At 41.1% G+C, this 21,656-nt stretch overlaps 1 protein-coding gene across 3 annotated transcripts in view; it reads right to left on the reverse strand.

Annotated features, from left to right (window-relative positions):
• Nucleotides 1–1,417: 1,417 nt before the first annotated feature.
• Nucleotides 1,418–21,656, reverse strand: part of PRR12 (proline rich 12) — a 133,495-nt gene continuing 113,256 nt past the window's right edge. For all 3 annotated transcript variants that reach the window (XM_068241387.1, XM_068241389.1, XM_068241390.1), the window contains exons 8-14: nucleotides 19,123–19,256; nucleotides 14,596–16,472; nucleotides 11,889–12,014; nucleotides 8,813–8,910; nucleotides 6,927–7,055; nucleotides 6,024–6,119; nucleotides 1,418–4,142 (exon numbers count right to left, since the gene is read on the reverse strand). In XM_068241387.1, coding sequence (XP_068097488.1) covers nucleotides 4,002–4,142; nucleotides 6,024–6,119; nucleotides 6,927–7,055; nucleotides 8,813–8,910; nucleotides 11,889–12,014; nucleotides 14,596–16,472; nucleotides 19,123–19,256 — 2,601 coding nt within the window. In that variant the 3' untranslated portion in view covers nucleotides 1,418–4,001. The remainder of the gene's footprint in view (nucleotides 4,143–6,023; nucleotides 6,120–6,926; nucleotides 7,056–8,812; nucleotides 8,911–11,888; nucleotides 12,015–14,595; nucleotides 16,473–19,122; nucleotides 19,257–21,656) is intronic.

The following is a 21,656-nucleotide window of genomic DNA, read 5'->3' on the forward strand; positions in this document are numbered from 1 at the left end:
TAGTGCATGGATAGCACTTCGGCCGTTCCCATCACATGCGATGTGCTATCGCACTGCTGCATGCATTTTTTGGGAAGCACACCGCTGACCCATTCACTGTAGTAAATGGGAGTAGCGGCACAGATGGTGTGTGATCGTGCATGTTAAATTCTGATTGCACAGCCATCTGTGCTAAATTATGTGAACAAGTCCTCACAAATCTATTGGCTGGCAGCAAATCAGGGCTGTGGAGTCAAAGTCAAACTCCGTGGTTTCATAAACTAAGGAGTCGGATGACTTTTGCACCAAATCCACAGCCCTGGTAAGTATTAGAGTAAGGAGTCTGAGTCGAGGAGTCTGAGCTCCACAGCCCTGCAGCAAATGTCAACAATCCCATCTGCCAATTTGAATTAATAACATTTGTGGAATAATCGTTTCTTATATTAATTTTTTTTTTTACTGAAACATTATATGCTATTAAGCCTTGAAATATAAAGAGTTGAACTAAAAGCATTGTAACCTTTTCACCAAAATTGGAATTTCCCTTCAATCCGATTTAAATGCAATCGCTAAACATTGAGAGGGTAATTAGGTGTGAAATTAGCATTCATGGTCCATCCCATTCCTAAAGTGTGGAAAAGAAACTATGTCAGCTGTGACCATAAACTGGAACACTCCTTGTTTTTGCATGTAATTCTATTACCCAAATTGTCAGATTATCAATGTCTGTGCACCAAAATGACACGCAGAATAAAAAAAAAAAATTATATCTAATAATAAAAAGACCCAAAAGTGAATTGTAGGGTGTACTGCATGTTATGATACACAGGATGCATTTGCAGAACCCACACACTGGCAAATTACACAACTTGCTATTCAATACTAGACTCTTAGACTCTTCCACCAGGTTGAGGGGTCCTCCTCTTCCGTGAGGTCCCCTCTACGTGGTGGAAGAGTTCAGTAATGAACAATCTGCATGCAAACTATTTATTGCAAGCTAATGTCCTCCATTTGTTGTATCTGTTTTGAATGCAAGTAATGTAATCTGCTCGTGTTTTGGGCTCTGAACATCTATGAAGCTGGTCAAATCGGGTGCAGCCTGCATTCGGAAGCGCTGCCAATATCTCCTGCTGTACAAAAATGTAAGTCTATTTATGGCTAGCAATATTCATGTGTATCAGTTTGCATTCAATTTTATCTAGTTTTAGGGTTTAGTACACAGTTTGCATCTGTTTTGAACTTGCTCACCTCTGTTGGTAATTATTTCAGTAGCAGCCTGAATAGGGGAGCTGCCACTTCCTTCACTGTTCTTTAGAAAATGTGTAGGACGCATTTTTTGTGTGCATAAATATAAGTGTCAACAAGGAATAAAACTAAATGTGTAAAACGTAGTTTATGCATCATGTTACTAAATAAAAAAAATCCAAAACAAACACAATACCATAGACACAAAGGGATATTTATCAAATCATGTCATTCTAAGTGAAGCAATACAAATACCATTTTTATCTTTGCGTATACATCACAGAGCTGAACATTCTGCCCTGCATACCTAGTTCATGTTGTAAAGGCAGTCTGACACAACTAAAAATTATTAAAAAAAAAATAAAAATGAAGCCACACAAACTTGATGGATACAAGATGCAACAGCTATTTTCAAGAAAATTTACAGCTGATGTTACATAAATTACAGTAAAGTAAAATCCAACAGTTCAAGACCCATATATGGAGCCTGTTCCTTAAAAAAAAATGCTAATATGACAAAAATAAATTTCTCCTCATCTAGACGCTGGCAACATCAGATCTGAAAGACAAGCTACCCCGGTGACAACATTTAAGACATAGCTGGGTGTGTGCTATGACACTTTGTACTATTTTAGATTATTTTTTTCTTCCAATGCCTTTTTCAAAAAATTTCAGTTAAAAAAAAAAAGCAGCAAAAATGCAAATGTGAAAATGATAAAAGAAGTTGTCGCTTAAGAATACCCATTTTTTTTTCATTTTTTCTTTTTCTGTCTGTTCTAAGTTTATTTTTTTTTTCTGAACAAAATACTAATCAGAGTTCAGTTAAACTGAACACTTCACATCTAGGCAACATCATCATTATCAATTAGATATAGTCAAATACAATATTGTACATAGATTTTTCTCCTATACAATATTTACAGCAAGTTTAGAAAAACAAAAACAAAAAATATAATGTAGAAAAAAATACCACACACGCAAACGGTTTATCTCCCAAATAATATCAGCCCTCCAATATACTGGGAAAAATTTTAAACTGTCAGCTAAGAACAAGATAAATTGGGCATGGCTACCGTGTAATAATGATTAAATAAATGTTAGAACCATGACTCAAAAAATATTTTGTTTTCACTTTTTCCACTCCTCTAAATTAAAATTAAGTAGCCATATGCCTCCACTCCATTAGCAACCATGTTGAAAAAAAAATGCACCCAAATTTTTCATTCTATGTATCAAAGAAAAAAAAATCTATATTTTGTTTTGAATTATAGCCTAAAAGAAAACATGCCATAATGCGTAGCCACTGGGGAGGATTCTACAAGATGTATGAATGACAGAGGAGGTAATATACTTCTTCAACTCATTGCTAATGGCATTGCTAGCAATCCACTTTGTACAAACTTCCAGTAGCACAGAGGGTGGGGATGAAGCATCCAATACACCCTGATCTTCATTGTCTTCTTCCAAGATTAAAAGAATTAAAAAAAAAAAATACGTTGAGAACACCATTTTTTCATTTAGGAATGCAGAAAAATATAAATATTGAATGCATCCTGCAACCTTAAAAATACTGAATGTAAGTTTCGATAAGGGGGGGAAAATAAAGAAAATATCTCTCTGATATTGGATTAACAAAGCTTTATTACTCTCTTGGCAAGAAATTAGGAACGTTAAATTTTTCACTTTAAATTATGTCCAGAATGTATAATACAACAGAACACGGCTATGGTACCATCATGTCACCTCTACATTTCCCAATTGAGTGAACATCTTTGGAGAGAATAGCTGTAGATGATTTTACTACCCTGTTCTTTATTCCTGAAAGGAAGCAGCAGAAATGCATTATTCTATTCTTGCTACATGCACTGCCAACAACTGTGGTCAAGTTTTTACATTATTTTAATAAAGTCACACAAAATAATATTTTTCCACCTCAGACATCTTAACTGAAAACTATCTGTCATAAAAAAAAAATCTTTTTGTGGACTGACAATTTTCTTTTAGCTTAATGAAACATAAAATGCTAGCAGCCAAAATAAAATTCTGTTAACAAAAAGTTACTACAGGCTGTGAAATAAAATAAAAAAATAAAACTTCCTCTAATATTACTAGAAAAATGACCAAACTGAAATTGGCAGTGAACTCGAAGCATTTTTTTTTTTTAAAGGGGGAGGATACTTTTTAGGCGTCAAAGATTTGTTAATCCAAAATCTAAATGCCCGCCACCCCAACCAACAGGGACTCTGGCTCTTTCATACGCACAACACATACACGCATGCTTCCCAATAAATAACAAGGGCCAAAACGTCAGGCTGCTTGCTCCTGTCAGAATACGTCAGTCACTGGAAGCAGATCTGAGGAGAAGACAGAACCAGAAATCCTCTGTACAGTATGACGGAGATGGCACGAGAAGCAAATGGAAATAAAAACAACGCACGGTTAGCAAATCCTTCTCCTGCTGAAGAAGGAAGAAGGACAAAGAACAGAGGAAGAAGACAAAAGTGAAGAGAAAGAGAGAACCACCTTGTTTCATTATAGGTATCACTGCTTACAAGCCCAAGGCCTAGAGTCAAGTTGAGGCCTGCAGAACTTACGTCATCCATTTTCCTTATAGCTTGTTGCCTTGGCAACATAAGTTAAGTCCAGGACAGACCACATTGCTTCTTCCACGTCATGTCTCTCTTTCACTGTTTGAGTTACTTTTTTATTTTAGGATTTTATTTCCCCCTAACGGGTTTCTTCCGGTTTGTCTACTTTGATATCAGTCATGTGTTCGGTCACGCGCACTTGTTCTGTGCTTGCGTAAGTAGGTCAATGAAGGAGTCAAAGAGTTTTTCGAGCCAAGGTTGGTTCCTCATGCACTGTTGAACGACCTCCTCTTGCCCCAAATCATCATTCTGTTCTTCTATTGCGTTGGTCTGAGTAAGGGGAAAATAATCGTTATCAGACGTACGCTCATTTAGGGCTGTCTAAAACGTACAAGCATCCTTTTTAATGACAACTGAAACTATAGTACACGATGGAAAGCCTAAAAGCTCAACTTAGATATGTCACATGGACCAAAAATTAATTTATACATAATTTTTAAAACATCAAGATCACCATATTTTATATACTCTACCCATAGAACAAAGGAAATAAAAATGATTTCAAGACTAAAACATTTTAATGCTACAGGAACATAGTATGAAATAACAGGTTAAAGAAAAATAAGTATAATTGTACAATACTGAACAAAGGATACCTGGGTAGTGTAAAACCTAGGTTATCCGATATTTTATGTAATAGGCTGAAAAGAAAACGGTGTACACAGCCATTTTTCCTAACTTGATGTATAATTTAACTACTGCGAATTACCATAAAAAAGGGAACTCATTAAAATATATAATAATATTCCATTCTCTGCTTCAGTGCAGCCTATATATTATCATACCAAATCAATTACCCGTTAATCTAAGCAACAAGCAAATGGAAAATCTAAACTGAAATTTGCATAGATGTGTTCAATAATTAGCAGCCTAAAAAATGCATTAACAGAAAAAAAATCTGTGGCTCAAGTCATTGTTTGGTGTGATCACCCTATGCTTTTATAACAGTGTCAGTTTCCCTAGATACACCTGAACATCTGAGGGAACTCAACAAGCAGTTTCAATCATCTAAAATGAACCACCGATCTTCTGTTGATTTAGGATGTTGTTTCTATATCTTTATGTAATTCCATAAAGGCTCAATAATTCCAAAACATGTCTCTGTAGGGGCCATACCATCATTTTCAAAACTCCTCATTCTCCTATTTGTTAAAGATAGTTCTTCATTATATTGGCTCTATGTTATGGGTCATTATCCTCCTGCAGAATGAATTTTGGACCGGTCACATGCCTCCCTAATGGTATTGCAGTAGAGTATTGTACGGTGTTAGCCATCAGTAAAAGCAAGAAATTTGAATTCAAAACTTCTTGCTAATAATATTGCATAATGGATACAAATCTGGTTGTACTTAATTACTTTCTAATGTTTACTTATCGAATTGATGCCCACTAGGCATGAGTTTCTTTGCAGTAGTGTATCAGTAGAGGGGCAAAGAAAAAGTATACCAAAGCCCCTAAGCAATTTATTTTTTCTCTTGAGTTATCTCCTAGGAGATAATTGTCATGGTCTCTTTAAAATAACTTTTAAAGGGAGGGATGGGAGGGATATGGAGGCTGCCATATTTATTTTCCAGTTGCCTGGCAGCCCTGCTGATCTTTTGACATAAGTAGTGTCCGAGTCAAAACCCTGGAACAAGCATATGGCTAATCCAGTAAAACCTGAGTCAGAGTACCTGATCTGCTGCATGCTTGTTCAGGGTCTATAGCTAAAAGTATTAGACAGAGGATCAGGAGGACTGCTGGCAATCTGCATTGTTTAAAAGCAAATAAATATGGTGGCCTCCATATCCCTCTCACCTCGGGTTCCTTTTAAGCATTTTAAACACAGGATTGGGAATTGCATATGGGTCCATGTCTGAAGCATAAAATGAGCACAATACAAACTCAAAGTTATTGGATCACGTCTAATCTTCAAGAAACAAAAAATCATCTAAATAAAATATTCTCTACAAGTATGACTTATTGCCACTATTGAAAGTATTTTTATTGGAATTAACAACTAATTAGTCTTCTTATGATTTTTCGTCTTACCAATTGATGTTGTAGTTTTATTGTACATTTGAAAGAATATATAATTCACAATAATATATTGACAATAATATACTGAATCAGAATTTAGGAAAACATTCTAGCCACATCACGAAGACGTACCTCTTGCTTGCAACGTAGGAAGGTGTGATACTTGTAGTGATGCAAGGAATGGTACAAGGAGTAATAAAGTGACTTTTCAACATCAATCTTGAATTCCTAGAACAATAACAAAAAAGAGATTAAAGTGACATCAAATAAATGTAATTCTTTAAGTCCTCATATTTTTCTCATGGTTGATGAGATCTAAAATAAGTAACCGATTTCTATTGAGTCCAGCTGAGACGTTTCTTGAAACCTCTGTACCTGTTAAAGGAACCTTGGGTCATTAGGCTCGTCTAGAGTGTAATAGAACACTCTTTGTAAATTTTATTAAAAACTATCACACTCATTTGATTGGCAGTTTTGAATTTTTAAAAATATCAGACTTGTCTCCTAAAGTCTCATCTCCCTTCATAAGTAATTATACACAGAGAGGCTCAGTGCAGGAAGCCCCATTTCTTTTTGTCCACACGTGGCAAGTAGGGATACACACATTAAGCTCTTTCTGCTTTGAAAGGGCAGTTTCTTGTATAAGCACACCAAAGTCATTCAGTGGTGTTTACGGACAAAGTGTCCTGACGTGGAGGCAATGCTGGGTTAGCCAATTAGAAAACCCAGCAAAGTCTGCAAATTTTATGAAATGTTAATTTGGACAAAGCTTTAGAAAAAAAAAATCAAAAATATTCTCTGTGAGATCAGATTAGATAACCATATAGACTGATGAATTGATTGGATTCAAAGAGTAAATAGCATCTTGTTCAATATGCTTCAATATGCCTACAGGGCTTTTTAGCCCCATCCATACTTTGTTATTACATAATATAAAAATATTAGTGTAAACATTTCGAAAAGGTTATTTTTAACAAGACCATAAATGGAAATGGCAGTCCCATGACCTCCTGCAGCACTGAGCTTCCACCCTACCTGTGGCTTGGTTACATTCTTTTTTAATTTGTTGAGTGTTTTCCGGTTGTAGGGCTCCCCGCCAGGTTTCATCCTCCCATTCGTCTCTGCTGCTTCAGTATTTAGCTGTGGAAATGTGTGAAGCGCCTCCTACAGGCAACGAGAAGACAAAACAATGTTCATCTTCAAATATGAGGTAATTACAGGACAATTCCATGTCTCACGTGCGAGAGTGTGATACGCATAGAAGCGGCGGACATCTGGGTAATTAACCCCCTGTCTTCCATGCATACACCTGAGGCAATTAAGCCTCATTAGAATCACGATTTTGAGTAGTTATCTACTCGTGAGCCCATCACTGATGATAAACAAATTTAATGTCACCAGGCCTTTGCTCTATGCTTATATGATGAGAATTGCACCCAAGCTAAACTCACTAAAATCTACTTTTATAATCGGAGTTCAGCTTAGCTTTGGTCTGTCAGCTGGTAAGGGCAGGGCCCCTTTCCCTATTGCGTTTGGCTCTTTCAGCACATGTTCTACCACAGCAGTACGTATTAAAGGTATATATGTAATTTACATCTATAGAATGGTACGTAGCGTACTATGGAACAACTATGTTTGTATTTGTGTCACCTATGTCCCTAGCTTAACCACTTCAGGTTCCAGAGTATTTACCCATAAGATTCCTGACAATATTGGAACTTCAGCTGTGTCGCTCCTGATACAGCAATAACTTTTATAATACTTATGCCATCAAAGTGATTATATATATATATATATATATAGATATATATATATATATAGATATATAGATAGATAGAGAGCTTTCTTTAGGTAACATTTTTTCTAAAGGCCCATACACACGTCGGATTTCCGTGAACGACGGGGTCGTTTGAACGTCCCGGGCGGATCGCTCAAACTCACTCTTGTCAAGCGAACGACAGTCTGTACACACGCCCGATTTAGCGGGCGAACGACTGAACGACGGGACGTTCAAACGACCCGTCGTTCATGGAAATCCGACGTGTGTATGTGCCTTAAGAGTTGTTTAATCTGACAGTCACTCTACACTTAAAAATAGGCGAAAATTAAGAAAATGCAAGTTGTGTTTCATTTCTTCTACATAATAAGTGCCACAGCTATAAAACACCTCAAATATATTATTTGGCTTGTCCCAATACAAATGACACCATACATGCCATATTTAATCACTAGTTAGGCATTTAGCGGACAACTACCTCCAGCCTGTGCATCTGTAGCGACTGAATGCGATCACTAGAGCACAGTTTGGGTACCTCAGTGCTGTATAGGTGCATTGCTAAGCAACAGTACAGTGATGCATCTATACAGAGTTGGGTCCCAAAACTGTAGCCCTAGTGATTGCATCCAATCATTATGGGTGACAGTCATTTCAGGTGTCAACAGATTTTAAGGCCAACTATACTGTAGGTGACACAAAAAGCTAATTGGCTGGGTGGCGACTTCAATACAGAAAACGCTGTCACTTAATAAGCTTAAAAAAAAAAAAAAAACTTTTTATATTTTTTTTTGCAGACTTCTTCTCCCAGAGCATTCTGGGAGAATGGGTGTTTTTTCTACTGACTACGCAACACACAGTTAAACATTCCACAGCAATACACCTTGCCAGCTGTAAAGAGGTCACTACCTGTGATAAATGTAAGAATGCAAATTGAGAAGAGGAAAGATTTTACAATCACATTGACTAAATCATGTATAAAGTAATACTGTTAAAAATAAGCAGTTTTATTCATTATGTTACTTTCAGTACAGTTCCTGTAAGAGTTCTGCATGTGTAATCGATTGCTTGGTGTAGCTCGCTGCTAGCTCCCATCACATGAGAAGACAATGCATATATTGGCTGGTACATGCCCTATAGATCATACCTGAACAGATGAGCTCAATGTAATCTTCTTCAGGACTTTCTTCTTGTGTTCGTTTAGAATGCCGTCAATTTTTCTCATAGGCGGAAGGTAAAGTTCATCTGCAGAGGGGAGAGGAACAAACAGCAACAGCTGTCAGCCAGTGACCTTGACATGGCGCTGTAACACTGCGGGATAGCAGGACAGAGTGGACATTGTTCAGTGAGTCAGCAATACAATGCCACACTGCCTGTGATTCATCCAGCTCAGAGCAGGCATAAGAGGCCAGCACATTTTCTGTGAAGTCAGAACAAATTGCCAAGGCCTTAACTGCAAAGGACTTGTAAGTCCCCATTCCATGCACCTTAATAGTGGTCTCTGGCTAGTATACTGACCAGAGTCACAGTCAGTCCTGGACCAGATTTCAAAATCTGCCGTTATTGGTGCTTTGGACTGAGTTCTTAGCTGGGCCTCTATAGATTTCCAGCTGGCTCTTTGCTGTTTTTTTTTTTTTAATTATTATTTCTATTGTATATCTGATGTTTGTCTTTGTTATTGTATTTGTTCATTAATATAGGTTTTTCTCTTATGCATTTATTAATGTTTGTTTAGAAGCGAACCTATTGGCTCTACAGGGTTGACTGTATAGTTTATATACTTCCTTGTTTTTAATATATACTTAATGGCATACGTGTCCCCTGTATATTTTGCTTTCTATGTGAAGATATTCATCTAGTTCGCTATTTCAATGAAGCTTACAATATACAGTATTTCATATTCAGTTTTATTATGTATGTCATCTTTTTGATCTCAACAAAAAGATGATTAATAAAAAAAAAAAAAAAGTTGAATTCAAAGTGTAAAAAAAAAAAAAATGCAAGTAATTTAAGAAATACTTTTTGGATGGGGGCACCGTGCCAGGTACAAAAGGTAAGACTGAAAGGCAAGCATTAAGATTAAGGCTGTGCAAGCACTCGCCAAACACATTCTACAATGACACATATAATCTAGAAACCCAAGGCCCAAAAGCCATGGAAACCACATTCAAATAAAAGAGGAAACGTTTTAGGGCCCATTGAGTTATATATATAAAAAAAACAAAATTCAACACACCCCTTGTGCGCAGTAAGTGGCCCAACAGGACTAAACTATGTACTGGGCGGGGCGTGCAATCAGGACTAGTTAAAGTGAACAAGACATATTTTACCATATATATATATATCAGTGGGAACATTAGAGAAAACACCTACCCTGCTCTCTGTTTCATTCTTCACTGCTCAACCTGCTTGTTACAGCCCTGATAAAATCCCAACTGAGCATTCAGTCTGGCATGGCTCAGGAATCATTACAGCCGAGTCATTATAGCAGAGCCACAAGGAGGCAGGCTTGGGCTTGAAAAGACATTCAATTCAATTCACTTTATTGTCATTGTGTAACACAACGAAATTACTTTTCATGACAACCCCACGGTGCATATAGGGAACATAGTGATAGTAACAAGGAAGAGAAGAAATTATACAAGTATTACAGATGTTTAAACAATTTGTACACAGTGTTTATTATTTCTGAGAGGATTCAGAGTTCATCAAGTTTATGGCGGATGGGAAAAAATCTGAGAAGACAGACACAGCTATAATGATTCCTGAGCAAAGCCAGACTGAATGCTCAGTCGGGGATTTTATCAGAGCTGGTAACAAGCAGGCTGAGCAGTGAAGAATGAAAGAGAGCAGGGCACGTGTTCTCGAATGTTCCCACTGATATATATGGTAAAATACATGAGGGTGCTTCGTCTCCGGTTCACTTTAAGGGGGTAATGTGGGGGGCTGTCATCATTGGGGAACATAACAGCACCCATTCAATCTATTCACACATACCCATCTGACTACAAACAACCAGGGCCATTAACTCCAAGAGATTAGTGGTGTTGAAGCAATTATCCTGTGGTGTAGCACCTTAAGAATGGGATTTAAAGAGAACCAGAGATGAAGCACCCTCTTGTATTTACCTTATAAATCAGTGGGAACATGACAGTAAATACCTAATCTGCTCTTTGTTTCATTGTTCTCTGTTTAATTTGACTGTTATCACCTCTGATAAGAATCCCCGACAGAGCACTCAGCTATAATCTTTCCGTAGACTGAGTCTGTCTTCTCTTGTTGTCTTTTCAAGCCCAAGCCTGCCCCCTTGTGGCTCTGCTATGACTCAGCTATAATTATTCCCTGCAAAGCCAGACTGAATGCTCAGTCCGGGATTCTTATCACAGCTGATAACAGACACTTAGCAGTGAGGATGAAACAGAGAGCATGGTAAGTGTTTTCTCTAATGTTCTTACTGATATATATGGTAAAATACAAAAGGGTGCTTCGTCTCTGGTTCCCTTTAACCGCCTTAGTGGTAAACCCGTGCTGGACACGGGGTAAGCCGCTGCGGAGGATTTCTCAGGCCCCGCTGGGCCAATTTGCATTTTTTTTTATACATGCAGCTAGCACTTTGCTAGCTGCGTGTTATTTACAATCGCCGCCGCTCTGCGCAGATTCGCCACTACCCTCCGCGTTAGATGGTGCCATGACACTCCCCCCCCCCCCCCCGAGACCCCGTGCGCTGCCTGGCCAATCAGTGCCAGGCAGCGCTGAGGGGTGGATCGGGACTCCCTAGCGACGGGGGAAGCCCTAAAGGAAATCCTGTTCAGAACGGGCGATCGGAGGGGGTGGGGGGATGCCGCTGCTCAGAGGCTATCATGTAGCTAGCGCTAGGCTAGCTACATGGTTTTTAAAAAAAAAAAAAAAAAAAAAATAGTGCTGCGCTGCCTCCCTGGCAAATTTAATTGACCGCCAGGGAGGTTAATGGTAACAGCACCATAGGTAATGAGACCACACAGACATGCTCAGTTAAGTTTGGGCTTTTTACCAAGTCTATTACTTTCAGTCTTCCTGAACTCTCAGTAGAGGAAAGTTTAGTGATAGCGCTTTGCAGTGCGGCTGCCCAAATCACCCCTGTGTTGAGCTCTGTGACTACTCCTATAACCACAGGCTTGCTTTTGGCACATTGACTGTCCCCATCTGTTACCTATAAATGCTCAAACATCAGCTGCTCTGCTCACCACTAGTATCTTCCAATGCCTGGATCATATCTGGGTCTAATGCAGTGCTGACCAGCATCTCTATATAGCTCCTGTACATCTCCTTCATGGCTCTGGTGTTCAGTACCCGACCCACAGGAACACGCTCTGAAAAAATAATAAACACACATTACTTTACAGAACAAAGTCCTAAGTACAGTATATCATTTGTATTCTGCATACAAAACTTTTAGGGAACCCTATATTACATGCATATCTGAATATAAGATGCACAGTTTAAAAAGTAAAAAGGGCACTAGCCTCATATTGCCAGCAGGTGGTGCTGTATACTTACAAAGATCAACACAAAGTTAAAGTGGACCTGAACTCAGAACTTCCTCTCTGATCTATAAGTTACTCAACAGCATATTAACCTTTAAAGGGGATAAACTCCCTAAATACATACAGGGTGCATTTCTCTCTGCTTTTCTTCTGTCCTGTGCAAGAGTTCAAGTCTAGTCTCCCTATGACCCGAATAGCCCCACTGCAGTCCATCATGAATGCGACAGCCAGAATTATCCACTCCTCCCATCGCTCCACCACAGCGGCTCCCCTCTGTGAATCCCTCCACTGGCTTCCTATCCAGTCCAGAATCAGATTCAAGATATTGTGTCTGACCTACAAATCTGTCCACAAAACCTGTCCAACCTACATTTCCGATCTTACTCAGAGGTACACACCTAGCCGCTCACTCCGCTCCTCCAATGAACTTCGCCTGACTGCCCCCCGGATCACCCAGTCCCATGCACGCCTCCAGGACTTCTCAAGAGCTGCTCCAACACTATGAAACTTCCTACCTCCACCCATCAGGGCAGCCCCATCCTTCAACATCTTCAAGAAGGCCCTCAAAACTTACCTTTTCACTCTGGCCTACCACGCCTCACAAGTGCTCTAAACCTGCAACTGAACACTGTTCCCCTACCGTTCGTGTCCTTACCTCTCCCTCTAGATTCTAAGCCTTCGGGCAGGGTCCTCCTCCTTTTGTGTCCTACCTGATCATGCACCTCCATTACTGTGCACCCATGCTATGCATCTGAGTGAACTCGACTTGCCTAATCTCCATGCTCCCATCTAGTGACTGACTAAGCATTACCTTGTACTCATACTGTGCTACGTGATCTGGTTTTTCTTGCATTCCTGTATTGTTGTATTGCTGTATGTCACCCCCTAAATATTTTCTGTAACCTTAACTAATGTCCAGCGCTGCGCAATATGTTGGCGCTTTATAAATACAATAAATAAATAAATGTGTCCCTCTTTCTGGACTCATGTACAGATCTATGAAAATATATATTTTTCTACTGAAAAAAACATGTTTAATAGACTCTAAACTTTATTACAGCAAAGCCTCCGTTATACTGAACTCGGGCAACCAGAAGTCTCAACTAACCAGCATGCCCTATGGATAATGGGGACTGTTGTTCTGGGCAGTTTTGGAGACATTTAAATACTTACCGAGCCTCCAGCGGCATCTTGTAGTCTTCCTGCAGCACCTAGTGGCTTTCTGGCGTCGTGCACTGAAGTCGGCGTGTCACATGACCTGCTGTGGGTCAGGTGACACGGTGGCTTGTGTGCACGGAGGACATGGGAAAGCTACTAGGAGCTGCAGGAAGGCTGCTAGACATCCCTGGAGGCTCGGTAAGTATTTAGGCGAGAGGTTTGTGCTTTTTCAGCCAGTTGCTCAAGCAACAGTCAAGCACATGTATCCGGCATAATGCTAATCCCACCGGTGCCGGATACCAGGGACTCGCTGTACTATCCTTTATATTGATGTATTTCTTATTTTCAAATGGTAAAATGAAGAACTAATGATGATAGATAGGATCAATGTGGTCTGGAATATAGAACTGCATCTTTTGAATCTGAATTCTTCCTGGTATCAGTGACGAGGATGTGGTGGGGGCGTGATGAGGAGTGTGGCAGAGGGTGTCTTAAAGGGTTCTTTCCGATCTCAAAAAGTTGGGAGGCATGACCGGCATGTCCCTTGCTCCATGCCATGCCTCTGAATAATCCAGAGGCTTCCCTCTACTGAGGTAAGTATCTATTCCATTTTTCCTCCTTCATGTACACTTTAAGCTTTTTTTTCTCCTGGAGTTCAGTCCTAAAAGATTTTCCACTTAAAAAGAGTCTGAAGCCTACAAAAAAAACCTGTTTTTACTTGTCTCTTTTACATGTCTCTTCAGCATGAATGCCCTTGCTGAAACGCCGCATCCCCACCGCTAAACACTCAATACCCCCAAAATGCCGGGGCAAAATTCCACGACTTTCCAGATCGTGGATTTAGCTGCCCGGGGGAGTCAGAACTTTGCGCTGTAGCTCTGCCTCCATTCGTGTCAATCTGCGCGCAGATCGCCGCCTCTCCCAACCCCTCTTTGTGAAAGACGACTAAGAGGGGCGGGGAGAGGCGGCGATCAGTGCAGATTGACGCGAATAGAGGCAGAGCTACTTCCCAAAGCTCTGCCTCTACCCAGAAGGAGCCCCAAATCATCCCCTGGGGATTTCGGGGGGATTGAGTGTTCAGCCACGGGGATGCGGAGTTTCAGCTAGGGCATTAATGCTGAAGAGCCCTGTGAAGTAACAGGTATTTTTGGAGGCTTCAGACTGTCTTTAATAACTAAACCAACAAGTATGTCAATAAACAATTCTGTCCATGACGCGATTTCATTTTACCAACAAAACAACTTCTTACCTTCCTCACTCTGTTGGTCAGGGGAGGAGTCAGAATCAGAGGATGACGCCACCTCCTTCAGCCACTTTTTCCTCTTCTTAGGTGGTGGTTCAACCTTCACCTTGGTGGGTTTCTGCTTAGGTTTTAATGTAACTTTAGGAGGTGGTGGCTCTACTTTTTCAACTCTTTCCACCCTCACGTGTTTATCAATTCTCTCCGATTTCAGCGACCTCTCTGTTTTATCCACTCTATCGTTCTTTGCTACTTTCTCCACCTTTGGTGATTTGTCCATCCTTTCTAACCTTGGCATCTTTTCAGGACGCTCAGACCTGTCCATTTTGGAAGGTCTGTCTGCCCTTGAAGTCTTAGATGCTCTGTCCGGTCTAGCAGGTTTCTCTGGCTTCTCCATCCTAATTTTTTCTACTTTTTCAGCCCTGGGTGATCTATCTGCTCTCTCCAGTCTGCTTGGTTTCTCTGGACGCTCAGCCTTTCCAGCTCTTTCTGCTCGCTCTGTCCTTGTAGGTTTGTCCACCTTTGTAGCTTTTTCAACTTTCTCAGTCCTCACTGCCTTGCCTTCTGAAGGTTCCCTCTCGGGTCTCTTCACAGCTTCCAACTTGGGACTCTTTTCCAGCAATTCTGGCTTGGACTGCTTTTTTACAGGATCGCTCTGTTCCACTTTACTTGGGGTTTCTGGTTTGGTGGGAATTTTCACCAGTTCCTCTTTCTCGGTTACCTCCACGTTTTCCTCTTTAGTTGGCTTTTCTGTCCGTAAATGAATCTTCCCAGTGTTCTCAGACTTTTGGTTCTTTCTAGTAATTTCAGACTTATCTGATTTAACAGTGTTTTCTAGTTTCTCTGGCTTACTAACTGCTGTATTTTTCGCCAATTTTTCATTTTTCTCTGGTTTTACTGGAGCCATTGGCTTCACAGGTTCAGCCTTCTCTTGCCTTGACGCTAGACTTTTCTCTAGTTTTGCAAGGCGGTCTATCTTTTCTTGCTTCCCACCAGAGAGAGTTTTTTCAGGCTTTACAGCCCGCTCAAACTTCTCCTGCCGTAAGGCTAAAGTAACCTTTTCCTGCTTCACACCCAACTCCAACTTTTCTGTCTGTACAGCAGGTGGACTCTTTTCTGTCTTCACGGTAGGACTCTTTTCTGTCTTCACAGAAGGGCTCTTTTCTGTCTTCACAGAAGGGCTTTTTGCTGTCTTCACAGAAGGACTCTTTTCTGTCTTCACAGGAGGGCTCTTTTCTGTCTTTACAGGACTCTTTTCTGTCTTCATGGTAACCTCTTGCTTTTCAGGTTTTGCCACATGAGTGCTCCTTTCATTATTTACAGCTATGTCCAGCTTCTCTGGCTTTGCCAACACTTCAACATTCTCTGGTTTGATCACAGGTTCGATTTGTTCCTTTTCTGGTTTTGGTATCAGCTCTGGTTTATCCTTGACCTCTAGCTCAGTCATCTCAGGCTTAACCGAATATCCAACCTTCTCTTTCTGACTCAAGGGCTCAAGAGCTTCTTTTTCTTCAGGCATGTCTTCTTTCGCATTCTGGATCAGCGATTCTGTCTTTATGATTGCCTCAGATTTTTCCAGGTTTTCAGGCTCTTCAGTGGGAGCTTCTTTTTCTGTGCAAGTCACAAGGTTTTGTTGTTCTTGCTGATCTACAGTATTACACTTCTCAGGTTGCTGAATGGTTTCATTTTTCTCACTGGTCTCCTCTTCCTCAACACTACTTGGTCTATCAATCCTTTCTATCGTCTCCATCTTCTCTACTGGTTCTTGCTTTTCAGTTCTTTGAGGGGTGTCCACTTTTACTGGGCGTTCTAGCTTCTCAGCCTTCTCTGGCTTGGGGACAGCCACGGGACTCTTAGCTCCTGGGGCTTTTGTTTGACTTTGCCTCCTGTCAGACAGAAATACATTAGTTTGCATGGGACGGAAGCAAGAAACACGATAAGAAATTTTAAAGAGGATCTGTAAAAAAAAAAAAAAAAAAAAAAAGAAACTTTCCCTGGGAGATGGATACTTACCCCGAGACGGGGAAGCTTCTGGATCCTAATGAGGCTTCCTCCATCCACTTCACCCTCCGGGATCCAGCGCTGGCAGCCCCCGTACAGCAGGTATGCTAATATTTACCTTTCTGGCTCCAGCGCAGGCACAGTAGCGAGTCACGTCTGTGCAGGAGAGTGGACCCGATCAGGCTCGGCTATTTCCGCCAGAGCCCATCAGAAAGCCATTACTGTGCCTGTGCTGGAGCTGTAAATATTGCAGGTGCTACTGTACCTGCTTCACAGCAGACATCCTTAATAGCTGTATTTTTGGTGGCTGCCAGCGCTGGATCCCAGAGGGTGAAGAGGCCTCATTAGGATCCAAAGGCTTCATCCTCCCAAAGCAAGTACCCCCCAGGGCCCGTTTTTTTTTTCTTACAGTTCCTCTTTAAAGGATGACTGACCTAAGTAGCTCTTTGGAGGCTGCCATCTTAATTTCCTTTAAAATACGCCAGTTGGCTGGCTGGTCATGCAGATCTTTTGGTTTCTGTATTGTGAGTCCAATACCTGGAACAAGCATGCAGCCATTGGCGTCAGAACACCTAATATGCGAACTCATTCTGAGTTAATGATTTAAAATATAAAAGTGAAACTCCAAAAACTAGAATATTGACCAAAGGTTCATTTATTTCAGTAATTCAACTTGAAAGGTAAAACTAATGTATGGAATAGGAACCCTTTGCAGGTGTTTTGGGTTACTTAGCTGATTTGAGTCTGACACTTAGCCTGATTCTTAGCCTAGAATACGGAATATTTTCACAATTTTCTAATGGTCGGAGATTGTGATTTGGGGGCTCTCATAAGCTGTAAGCCATAATCATGAAAATTATAACAAATAAAGGTGTGAAATACCTCACTTTGCCTGTAATGTATTATACATTTTTTTGAATTTCACCTGTATTTACGTTTGAGTGTGAGCACAACCGCAAGGAAAGTGGCATTTTTTAAAGGGAGTCAACAGAGGCTTCTTCCATAGTCTCTCACGTCAAAGTTCCATTACATGCTGGCACATGTGGGGTTACAAACCCTGCCATTGAGGTGTATTTAAAGAGACACTGAAGTCTCATTTTTTTACCTTATATTCTTATTCATCCTTCTTCAGTAGTAGATTCTAAGCTGAATCGCCGCATCCGCACAGCAGAACAAGTTCTTTATAGCCATGAAATTGACCTGCAAAGTTCCACGACTTTGCAGGTCGTATATTTTGCTGCCTGGTAGAGGCAGAGCTTTGCGCTGTAGCTCTGCCTCTACTCCAGTCCATCTCCACCTCTCCCCGCCCCTCTCAGTGAAAGAAGACTGAGAGGGGCGGGGAGAGGCAGAGAGGGGCGGGGAGAGGCAGAGAGGGGCAGGGAGAGGCAGAAATCGGTGGAGATTGACTGGAGTAGAGGCCAAGCTACTGCGCTAAGCTCTGCCTCTACTAGGAAGCACAAGGATGCGAACCCTGGATGTTTGCAGGGCCATTTCATGGCTATAAATAACTTCTTCTGCCGCAGGCGATTCAGCTTAGAATCTACTGCTGAAGAAGGATGAATAAGAATATGAGGTAAAAAATGAGACTTTAGTGTCTCTTCAAATTGCACCCAATGGCACTTGTGAGCGGTTCATCCCCCTCCCCATCTGAAAGAAGCCTTAAAAGGAACCAGAGGTCTGAGACCTATGGAAGCTGCCATATTTATTTCCTTTCAAACAATAGCAGTTGCCTGGCATCCTGCTGATCTTTCTGGTCAGTAGGGTTTAAATCATCACACACCTGAAGCATGTAGCTAATCTTGTCACATTTGTCATAGACATTTGATCTGCATATGTTCAGAGTTTATGGCTTAAAGTATTAGAGACAGGGGTTCATCAGGATAGCCAGGCAATGTGCATTATTTAAAGGGAAATAAACATGTCAGCCTCCATATCCCGCTCACCTCAGGTTCCCTTTAATTAGCTACACAGAAGAGCAGCCACGGTTACTCATTTTCACCGCCTTCACAAATCCAAACACTGGTGGTGGTTTTTTTTGGGCCTATCTTTTCAAAACAGAGATAAAGTACAATATTGCATCACCACAAGTGGCCACTGTATGGTAATAGAGAATCAAAGGATTTTATTTCTCAAGCAAAAATCATCTGTCAGGAATATTGTTTGAAAGAGAATGATGTGTGTCATGAGGTTCCCAACATGTGATTCTGTGATCCAGCTAGCTGCAAAAGCATCCTCTTTAAGACCTCATTTACACTTAAGTGCTTTCAGCCCACGTTTTGCACTTTGCTGATCGCCGGCGATGCAACATTTTTTGGGCAATTGCATTGCGATTCTCAATCGCTGGGATGAGAATCGCAAAGCGCAATCACGGCAAATTCGCCAAACATTCCATGCAAAGTCGCGATGTGCTAATTTGCGGTTCCGAGTGCGAACAGGGCTTAAGGGTGGCCTCTAAATTCTGACAGACTGCAAGTAAGCGATTATATTCACATACATACTCCAGAGTTTAGCTAGCCAGAGACTTGCAGCAGTTACCTCATGGTCTGAAGAGGGCGGTGCCATGGTTTTCTGGAACACACTCTTACGTAGTCCTTCTTGTTGACATTCTCAAGGAACTTGACATAGAGTCGCTGGTACCGGTTTTTGGCATCGCCAAAGTATCCCAAATACTAAAAGAGTAGAGAATTTCTGTTTTAGTAAGCGTTCTACATCTTTACTTGCAGAGATAATGAAGTTAGTCATGTAAACTATGAGGTCTGCTGTTGCCCATAAATCATATTTTTATACCAGATTGTTACAAAGGCGGCTTTTTATCATGTTTTAGATCCCTTACATTCCGGAATTCTTCTAAAAATTCCCATGCATGCATATGGGATGTTTGTACTAGCTCTACTTTTCCGAAGGGTATTCTTGTTATAGGTGAAGACATCACAGTTAGTTTCTGGTCCACACTGGTTGCTGATCAAGAAGGCACACACATGTATTTTCAATCTAAGAATTTTTTTGAGATAGAGGCACTTAAAAGTTTTCCAATGCTCCCGGAATTAACTTAGTAATACAGGCCTGATGTTATAGTCAATGGACAGGAAACCACATATGTGCAGAAATACCAACTGTAAAATATTAGTGTTTTCCTGTTGCCACCTTAAAAAAAAAAAAAAAAGTTACATACTCACCTAAAAAGAGGAAAGGCTCTGAATCCCTTAGATCACAAGTGTCAAACTCGAGGCCCTCAGGCCGAATGCAGACCTCCTTGCCGTTTTATGTGACTTGAGAGGTTCAAAAGTCCACCATTGTAAGCAGTGAAAGAAAAACAGCACATTGCCTTCCCATCCAGAGGAGAACACTGGTGACCGTGTTCCTCGCTGAAATAATATCATTTTGAGCCGGGGTGCAGCAATAACTTCCACCAAATGAAATAAGCTTGGGATCCAAACCCCCAGTGGCTGGTAAAACACATGCACTCCTTTTGCTGCAAAGCATGCTGCAGCATGTATAACCAGCTTTCATCCTCTAATGTCCTGTGCAGCTTGTACTAGAGCTCCAGGCTAATCATCATGTGACTGCAGTGAGCCTGGAGCTCTAGTGGCCAAGTTCAAAAGCTGCATGGGACACTACAAGATGCAAGCCGGAGCAAGGACAGGTAGCTATACATGCTAAAGCACGCGCCAATATGCACTCTGCATACGCCCCCCCCCCCCCCCCAACATGTCACCCACGGTATATCGCCGCTGATTTCCCCCCCCCCCAATATACATTCAAAACTTGGGCGTCAAAAAGTCGGCCTATCCATGTCGATACACAGTAATTTGAGACTTTTAAATAAATGTTAAATCTTATGTTAATAAATGTTAAAGTACCCCCGAACTGAGAGGGGTGGTTTGCATGGTTAAAATAACATTGTGTTTGCGGTGAGCACCATCCTCATGGTCCAGCACCCCCAGGAGTCCTCGCAGTACTTAGTTGAAAACTTGACTGGTACGAACATCAAATTTGGGCAGGGAGGATGTGGCAGCTATCCTCCTCTGTTGGCCATAGGAATGTCCTTTTCACGCCCGTGATCACACCCATTTGTACCTCCTGCCGCAACTTCATTCGGGAATAAATTTCCAGTGAAAAAAAATCCCCAGAGCTTAAAGAGAAACTCCAACCAAGAATTGAACTTTATCCCAATCAGTAGCTGATACCCCCTTTTACATGAGAAATAGAATGATTTTCACAAACAGACCATCAGGGGGCGCTGTGTGACTAATTTTGTGCTGAAACCCCTCCCACAAGAGGCTCTGAATACCGCGGTACTCTGGGCAAACTGCCACAATGTAACAATGTTCACAGACAGGAAATGGCTGTTTAAAGCTGTCTGTAACAGCCAGAGCAGCTAGAAACAGCTACATAACTTGCCCACAGTAACAATGTCACCATGTAATACATGTCAGAATGTGAATCTGGGAGAGGAAAGATTTTACAACGAGCAAACACTGACTAAATCATTTATACATAATTATTGTAAAAATGAAGCACTTTTTTTTATTAAATTATTTTCCCTGGAGTTCCTCTTTAACTCACCTACTCCGCGATCCACTTGCTGTCTTTTCCGTCCCATCAGCTCTTCTGTTCCAGCAGTGTCTATTCTTAAGACCTAGTATTTTCACAGCTATGACGCTGACCCGATACTGACAAGGAAGTAGTTCTGGGTCAGCGAAATGGCTGAGAAAATGCCAGGCCTTGCGAGAGGACACTGCAGCGGAACGGAAAGGATGACTGAACAGAAAAGAAAGAAAAAAAAAAAAAAAAGACAGCGACTGGAATGCGGAGGTGAGTGATGATCTGTTTTTTTCAGGCTATGGTTTCGATTTTGGCCCCTTACATGACTGAGCTTGACAAAACTGCCTTAAAGGGTCAAAACGTTTAGAGAAACGTAACACTGTAACCCACCTAAGATCCTTCCAGGATCCTAGGTCGTTCTTGTCTGCGCAGGTGCTGGCTGGGCTGCTCCCTTCCTACAGCGAGCGTCTGTGGCCGGGAGCGCACTGCGCATGCATATGTCACTACGCCATATGCATGCGCGC

This window comes from Hyperolius riggenbachi, chromosome 6 (assembly GCF_040937935.1).
Source record: "Hyperolius riggenbachi isolate aHypRig1 chromosome 6, aHypRig1.pri, whole genome shotgun sequence".
Classification (NCBI taxonomy): Eukaryota; Metazoa; Chordata; class Amphibia; order Anura; family Hyperoliidae; genus Hyperolius; species Hyperolius riggenbachi.